At 50.5% G+C, this 10,479-nt stretch overlaps 1 protein-coding gene across 1 annotated transcript in view; it reads left to right on the top strand.

Moving 5' to 3' along the window:
- Nucleotides 1–3,600: 3,600 nt before the first annotated feature.
- Nucleotides 3,601–10,479, top strand: part of LOC140369889 (kinesin-like protein KIF21A) — a 72,621-nt gene continuing 65,742 nt past the window's right edge. The window contains exons 1-2 of the mRNA XM_072456987.1: nt 3,601–3,855; nt 8,478–8,700. Of these exons, the coding sequence (XP_072313088.1) occupies nt 3,818–3,855; nt 8,478–8,700 (261 nt within the window). The 5' untranslated portion in view covers nt 3,601–3,817. The remainder of the gene's footprint in view (nt 3,856–8,477; nt 8,701–10,479) is intronic.

Genomic DNA, 10,479 nt, shown 5'->3' with positions numbered 1-10,479 from the left:
GAGACAGACGAGAAGACAGACGAGACAGACGAGAAGACAGACGAGAAGACAGACGAGACAGACGAGAAGATAGAAGAGGAGACAGACGAGACAGACGAGAAGACAGACGAGACAGACGAGAAGACAGAAGAGGAGACAGACGAGACAGACGAGAAGACAGACGAGACAGACGAGAAGACAGAAGAGGAGACAGACGAGAAGACAGAAGAGGAGACAGACGAGAAGACAGACGAGACAGACGAGAAGACAGACGAGACAGACAAGAAGACAGACGAGACAGACGAGAAGACAGAAGAGGAGACAGACGAGAAGACGGACGAGAAGACAGACGAGACAGACGAGAAGACAGACGAGACAGAAGAGAAGACAGATGAGACAGACGAGAAGACAGACGAGACAGACGAGAAGACAGACGAGACAGACGAGAAGACAGAAGAGGAGACAGAGGAGACAGACGAGACAGACGAGAAGACAGACGAGACAGACAAGAAGACAGAAGAGGAGACAGACGAGACAGACGAGAAGACAGACAAGACAGACAAGAAGACAGATGAGACAGACGAGAAGACAGACGAGACAGACGAGAAGACAGACGAGACAGACAAGAAGACAGACGAGACAGACGAGAAGACAGACGAGACAGACGAGAAGACAGACGAGAAGACAGACGAGACAGACGAGAAGATAGAAGAGGAGACAGACGAGACAGACGAGAAGACAGACGAGACAGACGAGAAGACAGAAGAGGAGACAGACGAGACAGACGAGAAGACAGACGAGACAGACGAGAAGACAGAAGAGGAGACAGACGAGAAGACAGAAGAGGAGACAGACGAGAAGACAGACGAGACAGACGAGAAGACAGACGAGACAGACGAGAAGACAGACGAGACAGACAAGAAGACAGACGAGATAGACGAGAAGACAGAAGAGGAGACAGACGAGAAGACGGACGAGAAGACAGACGAGACAGACGAGAAGACAGACGAGACAGACGAGAAGACAGATGAGACAGACGAGAAGACAGACGAGACAGACGAGAAGACAGACGAGACAGACGAGAAGACAGAAGAGGAGACAGACGAGACAGACGAGAAGACAGACGAGACAGACAAGAAGACAGATGAGACAGACGAGAAGACAGACGAGACAGACGAGAAGACAGACGAGACAGACAAGAAGACAGACGAGACAGACGAGAAGACGGACGAGAAGACAGACGAGACAGACGAGAAGACAGACGAGACAGACGAGAAGACAGATGAGACAGACGAGAAGACAGATGAGACAGACGAGAAGACAGACGAGACAGACGAGAAGACGGACGAGAAGACAGATGAGACAGACGAGAAGACGGACGAGAAGACAGACGAGACAGATGTGACAGACGAGAAGACGGACGAGAAGACAGACGAGACAGACGAGAGACGGACGAGAAGACAGACGAGACAGACGAGAAGACGGACGAGAAGACAGACGAGACAGACGAGAGACGGACGAGAAGACAGACAAGACAGACGAGAAGACGGACGAGAAGACGGACGAGAAGACAGACGAGAAGACAGACAAGAAGACAGACGAGACAGACGAGACAGACGATAAGACAGAAAACAGGCCCAGAAATGTGATTAAAAATAGAATCCCTAAATCAGACAATTATTTCAATAATCGATAAGTTGCGATTAATCAATGAACTTCATTAATTGTCCTGTCTCTTGTCGTTATGATAAAGTGTGAGTCATGTGACTTTGTGACCCTGCTGTGGTGGGCTCTGAACCCTGCTGTGGTGGGCTCTGAACACTGCTGTGGTGGGCTCTGGACCCTGCTGTGGTGGGCTCTGGACCCTGCTGTGGTGGGCTCTGAACACTGCTGTGGTGGGCTCTGAACACTGCTGTGGTGGGCTCTGAACCCTGCTGTGGTGGGCTCTGAACCCTGCTGTGGTGGGCTCTGGACACTGCTGTGGTGGGCTCTGAACACTGCTGTGGTGGGCTCTGGACACTGCTGTGGTGAGCTCTGAACACTGCTGTGGTGGGCTCTGGACCCTGCTGTGGTGGGCTCTGGACCCTGCTGTGGTGGGCTCTGAACACTGCTGTGGTGAGCTCTGAACACTGCTGTGGTGAGCTCTGAACCCTGCTGTGGTGGGCTCTGAACACTGCTGTGGTGGGCTCTGAACACTGCTGTGGTGAGCTCTGAACACTGCTGTGGTGGGCTCTGAACACTGCTGTGGTGGGCTCTGAACACTGCTGTGGTGGGCTCTGAACACTGCTGTGGTGGGCTCTGAACCCTGCTGTGGTGGGCTCTGAACCCTGCTGTGGTGGGCTCTGAACACTGCTGTGGTGAGCTCTGAACACTGCTGTGGTGGGCTCTGAACACTGCTGTGGTGGGCTCTGGACCCTGCTGTGGTGGGCTCTGAACCCTGCTGTGGTGGGCTCTGAACACTGCTGTGGTGGGCTCTGAACCCTGCTGTGGTGGGCTCTGAACACTGCTGTGGTGGGCTCTGAACACTGCTGTGGTGAGCTCTGAACACTGCTGTGGTGGGCTCTGAACACTGCTATGGTGGGCTCTGAACCCTGCTGTGGTGGGCTCTGGACCCTGCTGTGGTGGGCTCTGAACCCTGCTGTGGTGGGCTCTTGTTCTGGGCGAACAGTGGGAGAGCTGAGAGAAGCTGGGAGTGAGGGCTCTACTACGCTGTGACAGTGTGTTACCATGGTTACAGCGTGTTACTTTAGTTGACTTCTATTAGATGTGGACAGTATCTGGTTTGGGCCTCACACAGAGCTGCTGATAGGACAGTGTGACTTTAGTGTAGATAAGATAAGATAAGATATTCCTTTATTGTCCCACATGGGGAAATTTCATTGGGGCAACGCAGGTAGATACAGAGGTAGATACAGAAGAACAGATCACTTATAGGAAGTCTGAAAAACACTTTCAGTAGAAGATCTCCTATAAATAAATAAAAACTCCCATAGACAAATAAATACATAAATACCATTGCATGTGATCACGACAGTAATTGCACATGAATATGTGTCACGACAGCACATAGATTGCACATGAATTGCACATGAATTCCAACAGTAATTGCACATATGACAGAATTGCACATGGTTAGGTCAGTATTGCGAGTGTTCAGTACTAACAGTGTTTGTTATAAAGTCTGACAGCAGCAGGAAGGAAAGACCTACGGAACCTTTCCTTCACACATCGAGGATGGATCAGTCTCTCACTGAAGCTGCTCTCCAGAGCGGACAGAGTGTCCTGCAGGGGACAGAGTGTCCTGCAGGGGGTGACACTCATGGTCCAGCATAGATGTGAATCTAGCCAGGACCCTCCTGGTTGAGATGAAGCGTGAGGCCCTTCATCGCCGCTGGCAGGTTTTATTTCACTTATAATGGCTCTGATTTATATTTAAAAACCTGTGAAGCATCATCTTCTCTGTCACGTTCTCCTCAGATGAACCTGTTCCCTCGTCATCCTCCTCACGCCATGACGTCACAGGCCGCGGAGAGGAGGGGCGCGGCGTGATTACGCATTGCAGCGGCCGCGCGCGTGCTGCTGCGTGCGTCGTGCGTCTCTCCACACCGGTCCGGGCTCCAGAGCGCACACCGCGGCACCGCCAGGCTCCGTGTCCGCCCCGCAGAGCATCGTCCCCGGCCGCAGCTCTGGCCTCGCGCCGCCGCCGCCTCCGGAGCCGCACGACTGCCGCGCGCGCGACAGAATGACGCGTCCACGCCGCGTCGCGCAGGAATAACGCCACTTTGACCATTTGAATCATTCATTTATTTGTGTTTCATCCTCACGTGCACGCGGAGACATGAGCGCGGACGAGAGCTCGGTGCGCGTGGCCCTCAGGTGAGACGCACGCGCACACGGTGGACGTCACACATCACCATGACGTCACAGGCACCCAAAGGACACACCTGCCCCGGCTCCAGCCCAGGACCTGGTTTAGACCTGGTTCAGTCCTGGTTTAGACCTGGTTCTAGACCTGGTTTAGACCCGTTTAGTCCTAGTTTAGACCTGGTTTAGACCTGGTTTAGTCCTGGTTTAGACCTGGTTTAGTCCCGGTTCTAGACCTGGTTTAGGCCCGGTCTAGTCCTAGTTTAGACCTGGTGTAGACCTGGTTCAGACCTGGTTCAGTCCTGGTTTAGACCCGGTTTAGTCCTAGTTTAGACCTGGTTTAGACCTGGTTTAGACCTGGTTTAGTCCTGGTTTAGACCTGGTTTAGTCCTGGTTCAGACCCGGTTTAGTCCTGGTTCAGACTTGGTTTAGACTTGGTTTAGTCCTGGTTTAGACCTGGTTTAGACCTGGTTTAGACCCGGTTTAGACCCGGTTCAGACCCGGTTCAGTCCCGGTTTAGACCCGGTCTAGTCCTAGTTTAGACCTGGTTTAGACCTGGTTTAGTCCTGGTTTAGACCCGGTTTAGTCCTGGTTCAGACTTGGTTTAGACTTGGTTTAGTCCTGGTTTAGACCTGGTTTAGACCTGGTTTAGACCCGGTTCAGACCCGGTTCAGTCCCGGTTTAGACCTGGTGTAGACCTGGTTCAGACCTGGTTCAGTCCTGGTTTAGACCCGGTTTAGTCCCGGTTTAGACCTGGTTTAGACCCGGTTCAGACCCGGTTATGTCCCGGTTTAGACCCGGTCTAGTCCTAGTTTAGACCTGGTTTAGACCTGGTTTAGTCCTGGTTTAGACCTGGTTTAGTCCTGGTTCAGACTTGGTTTAGACTTGGTTTAGACCCGGTTCAGACCCGGTTCAGTCCCGGTTTAGACCCGGTCTAGTCCTAGTTTAGACCTGGTTTAGTCCTTGTTTGGTCCTGGTTTAGACCTGGTTTAGTCCTTGTTTGGTCCTGGTTTAGACCTGGTTTAGACCTGGTTTAGACCTGGTTTAGACCTGGTTTAGTCCTGGTTTAGACCTGGTTTAGTCCTGGTTTAGACCTGTTTAGACCTGGTTTAGACCTGGTTTAGACCTGGTTTAGACCTGGTTTAGTCCTGGTTTAGACCTGTTTAGACCTGGTTTAGACCTGGTTTAGACCTGGTTTAGACCTGGTTTAGTCCTGGTTTAGTCCTGGTTTAGTCCAGGTTTAGGCCTGGTTTAGTTCTGGTTTAGGCCTGGTTTAGGCCTGGTTTAGTCCTGGTTTAGTCCTGGTTTAGTCCTGGTTCTGATTGGATTTTCTGACTCTGATCTTCTCCTCGAGTGTCGTCACATCGATCGTTGTCAGTCTCATTTCTGCTGCGTCGCTCTGTCTCACAGTGATGATGTCACTCTGGAGCGACGCCAGGATCTGTTTCTCACAGACTCATTTAGAGACAGTGAATATCTTTAAACACGTGAAAATGTGACAGATGTATTTACTTTGATTATTATTATTATTATTATCATCATTATTATCATCATCATTATTAGGCCCGAGCGCCACAAGCTGGCGAGAGGCCTATTAATCTCGTAAGGCCGTGCGAAGCACGGCTGCGAAAGTGCGCACATAGTGCGCACGAAATTGAGCGCGAAGCGCTCGCCCACTTCCAAACACTCACTAACACACTCCTTCACTCACGCACGCCCCGTGCATACTAATTAGTAGTAGGAAAATGGAACATTACCGTTGTAAACGGGCGAAGCCCGTGCAAAAGTGCGCACTAAACGAGCACTTTACATTGGGATGACGACCCCATATAAAGCACTCATTTGCGCTAAGTAGCTCACGAATACGTTCCCCATCTCTTGCATGTTCCGTGCATATAAGCATGTAATGCAAAAATGTAACATTATTACTGTATAGAGGGCCAAAAACACAAAGTGGGCGGAGCCCACTCAAAATTAACGAAAGTACCCGTCAGTGACCAGGGACCCACATCATGAGGTATGTATAGTTTATGATATTTGAAAAATGGGAAACATTGTTATCGCATCGGAATATTATTCTTTCTTTCTTTCTTCTTCTTCTTCTTCTTCTTCTTCTTCTTCTTCTTCTTCTTCTTCTCGGGACCAACCCCCCTATTTTTCACCCAGTGAACATTGACGAAAAGTCACATAAATGTTCACACCTCTAAAAATCGTGCCTCTCTACATTCTGGCTATTTCCCTTTTCTAAAATTAAAAAAAATTGGCGCGTCAGCGCCCCCAAATGTACCAAAAATGCATTGAGAGATAGGAAATGACCCAAAAAAAATCTGATCGTAGAATCATGAAATTTGGCGCAGAGGTAGATGGTGACAAGAGAAGTAAAAAATATTATTACTGCAACGCCGTCCGCCCAACCAAATGTCGGCCATATTGGTTCAAAAATGGCTAAGCATGACTCGGGAGTTTTTCCAAACGTCGTACTTTTACGTACTCCTCCCAGGGCGTTGGCCCTAACAAGCTGAAATTTGGTGAAAATGGTTCTGAGGAGTGGGACATCAAAAGTTATCCAAATTACATTGATACCTGTCACGGTCTCTGTGCGGCGAAGCCACAAACTGTAGCAAGAATTTCAGAAATCTCCCAAATTTAACATTTATGCCGTTTGCGCAGATAAAGTCCGAATTGCGTCAAATTAGAATCAGTTGTTAAACTCTTTGCACTAAACCTACTTGAAGTGAAATTAATTGATTTGGCGCCACAGCGCCCCCTACATATTTTATATGGAGGTTAAAGGTGGTATGGACGATTTTTTTCAGCTAATTTTTTAATCATATTTCCTCGTGGCGTGGATAAATCATTTGTCCTGCCACGTATCAATCATAAAACGCACCTACCGCTCACCTGCAGCCGCGTCAGGCTCGTCCCTACGTTTCCGCGTGCCTAAGCGCATGGATCTATCATAATATAGTTCCCTCAGTGTACGGGGCAAAATGAAGACGGAGAAAGACAGTTCGAGCTGACGCAGAAGTGGACAGAAATCTACGGGAGACGAGAGATGCGATCCGTCGCGCTAATAAACAAACGCATGTGTGTGTTGTATCAGTCCGCACGGGGGAGTGGCATGTGCACTTCAGCCTGCGTTCTCAAATCGCCGAAAAATCGTCCATACCGCCTTTAAATGTTTAGTTTTGCAAAATTATCTGAAATTTGACACAAAACTCAATTTTGGCCCCATCAAAGAAGTCAATGACCCATGTCATAATTGTTATGGCGTTGCCGTAGCGATGACCGAAACGTTCCATGTTATTCCAATGGGGAAATCACCAGAACATGTTTACACTTTAAACTTTCACAAACTCCTCTTAGGGCGTTAGACATATTAACCTGAAATTTGCTTTTTGATGGTAAAACAAAGGGGAGAAGATGTGACAGCGTCACAGATTCAGCAGTAGATGTAATAAAAGGACAATTGGGGCGCGTTAGCCACGCCCCCTCCTCTTGCGGCGTGGCGGCGGGGAGGGCCGATCATTGCCGCTTGCGGCTATATTTATTATTATTATTTTTATTATCATTATTATTATCATCATTAGTTAGTTAGAGTTTAAAGTTAGCTAAAGCTAAAGCTAAACTCTAAAGTAAACGTTCTCCTGCTGCAGAGAAAAGCTCTAAAACCTCAAATAACGACTCGACGTTTGAGCTCAGACCAGAGGACGAGATGAGGTCCTGGTCCAGGTCCTGGTCCTGGTCCTGGTCCTGGCTCTGGTCCTGGTCCTGGTCCTGGTCCTGGTCCTGGTCCAGGTCTGAGCTCTGCGTCTCTGAATGTGGAACACTTATTTAAAACCGATCCAGATTTAGACCGGACTCTTTTGGATCCTGGACTCGACTGTGACAGAGAAAGAGCCTAAAGTCCTGGTCCAGGTTTAGTCCCGGTTTAGACCTGGTTTAGTCCTGGTTTAGACCTGGTTTAGTCCCGGTTTAGACCTGGTTTAGTCCTGGTTTAGACCTGGTTTAGTCCTGGTTTAGACCTGGTTTAGACCTGGTTTAGACCTGGTTTAGTCCTGGTTTAGTCCTGGTTTAGACCTGGTTTAGTCCTGGTTTAGTCCTGGTTTAGTCCTGGTTTAGACCAGGTTTAGACCTGGTTTAGTCCTGGTTTAGTCCTGGTTTAGTCCTGGTTTAGACCTGGTCTAGTCCTGGTTTAGTCCTGGTTTAGACCTGGTTTAGTCCTGGTTTAGTCCTGGTTTAGACCTGGTTTAGTCCTGGTTTAGACCTGGTTTAGTCCTGGTTTGGACCTGGTTTAGTCCTGGTTTAGACCTGGTTTGGACCTGGTTTAGTGCTGGTTTAGTCCTTCCTGGTCTCGTCTGGTTTCTGTCACATTAATTCAGAGGCTCCTCCTCTGCTCCTCTTCTAAAATAGTCCTAAAATGGGTCTAAAATGGTTCCGCTGACACTCTTTTGTTCTCATTCCAGATTTGTTCAGGCCACGTTCTCTGTGGCTCTGAAGCGATGGCACGGGGCCTGAACAGTGGCAGAGTGGTTAGCACAGTTTGCATGTTCTCTCTGTGTGTGTGCTGTAGTGGTCAAGAGGAGAACTGCAGCGATGATGTTTCATGTGGTTTGCATGTTCTCTCTGTGCAGGGTGCGGCCTCAGCTGCCCCGGGAGCGTCTGGAGGGCTGTCACCTCTGCACCGCGGTCACTCCGTCCGAGCCGCAGGTCGTCCTGGGCTCTGACCGCGCCTTCACCTTCGACTTCGTGTTCGACCTGGACTCCACCCAAGACCAGGTGTACTCCAGCTGCACCCACCGGCTCATCGAGGGCTGTCTGCAGGGCTACAACGCCACCGTGCTGGCCTACGGACAGGTACTGACCCGCCTGAACCCGGCCTGAACCCGGCCTGAACCCGGCCTGAACCCGGCCTGAACCGGGTCTGACCTGGGTCTGACCTGGGTCTGACCCGGGCCTGAACCGGGTCTGAACCAGGCCTGACCCGGGCCTGAACCGGGTCTGAAACGGGCCTGACCCGGGCCTGAACCCGGCCTGAACCCGGCCTGAACCGGGTCTGACCCGGGCCTGAACCGGGTCTGAACAGGGTCTGAACCGGGCCTGAACCCGGCCTGAACCGGGCCTGACCCGGTCCTGAACCCGGCCTGAACCCGGCCTGAACCGGGCCTGACCCGGGTCTGAACCCGGCCTGAACCCGGCCTGAACCGGGCCTGACCCGGGTCTGAACGGGACTAAACCGGGACTAAAGCAGGACTAAACGGATCTGGTTCTCCTCTTCAGGAGGAGAACCAGACCTTCCAGGCAGATGAAGGACGGTCCTCATGGGGTAGAGACCCCTTCAGGATGGAGGCGTGTCATTTATGGCTTTGTAAATCAGGAGGAGGAGTTTAAATGTGATTCTAAACAGGACAGGAGCCAGTGAAGAGACTCCAGCACCGGTGTAATGTGCTCTCTTCTTTTAGTTCCCGTTAGTAATCTTACTGCTGCATTTTGAAGCAGTTAAAGCTTTTTATGGAGCTTTTAGGACACGCTGTGAGCAGCAGTTACAGGAGAATCTAGACGATACAAATGCAGGAGACGTTTCAGCTTCACTTTTAGGCCGGCTTCTTCTGATTTTGGCTCTTGTGCAAATGGAAAGAGTCTGTTTTACAGACTCGATTTATATTAGCTTTAAATGAGACTCTGATGTTTCTTACAGTAGAACTGGAGGCTTCAGTGAGACTATCTGCTCAGGTAGAGCGTCTCGTACATGTTTAGGACCAGCACAATGACCTCCAGCACCATGACCTCCAGCACAATGACCTCCAGCACCATGACCTCCAGCACAATGACCTCCAGCACAATGACCTCCAGCACAATGACCTCCAGCACCATGACCTCCAGCACCATGACCTCCAGCACCATGACCTCCAGCACAATGACCTCCAGCACCATGACCTCCAGCACCATGACCTCCAGCACAATGACCTCCAGCACAATGACCTCCAGCACCATGACCTCCAGCACCATGACCTCCAGCACCATGACCTCCAGCACCATGACCTCCAGCACCATGACCTCCAGCACAATGACCTCCAGCACCATGACCTCCAGCACCATGACCTCCAGCACAATGACCTCCAGCACAATGACCTCCAGCACCATGACCTCCAGCACCATGACCTCCAGCACAATGACCTCCAGCACCATGACCTCCAGCACAATGACCTCCAGCACAATGACCTCCAGCACCATGACCTCCAGCACAATGACCTCCAGCACCATGACCTCCAGCACCATGACCTCCAGCACAATGACCTCCAGCACCATGACCTCCAGCACCATGACCTCCAGCACCATGACCTCCAGCACCATGACCTCCAGCACCATGACCTCCAGGTTTTTATCTCCTTCACACAAGCTCTAAGTCTGTCTGATCGCTCTGATCAGGTTCATTGATAAAAACAGCTGAGTGTCGTCTGCAGAGCAGGAAGTTAATGCCATGTGACCTGATCATGTGACCTGATCATGTGACCTGATCATGTGACCTAACGGCAGCATGGAAAGAGTGAACAGAACTGGACCCAGTACTGACCCCTGAGGCACACCGTAAGTTACTTTAGAACAAGGGGAGGAGCTCTGGTTTACATGAACAAA

The sequence above is a fragment of the Eucyclogobius newberryi genome, unplaced genomic scaffold (genome assembly GCF_026437365.1).
Source record: "Eucyclogobius newberryi isolate DKJ021-1_F unplaced genomic scaffold, fEucNew1.0.hap1 SCAF_203, whole genome shotgun sequence".
In the NCBI taxonomy this organism is placed as follows: domain Eukaryota; kingdom Metazoa; phylum Chordata; class Actinopteri; order Gobiiformes; family Gobiidae; genus Eucyclogobius; species Eucyclogobius newberryi.
The sequence above is the reverse complement of the archived record's forward strand: the minus strand, read 5'-3'. Positions and strand labels throughout refer to the sequence as shown.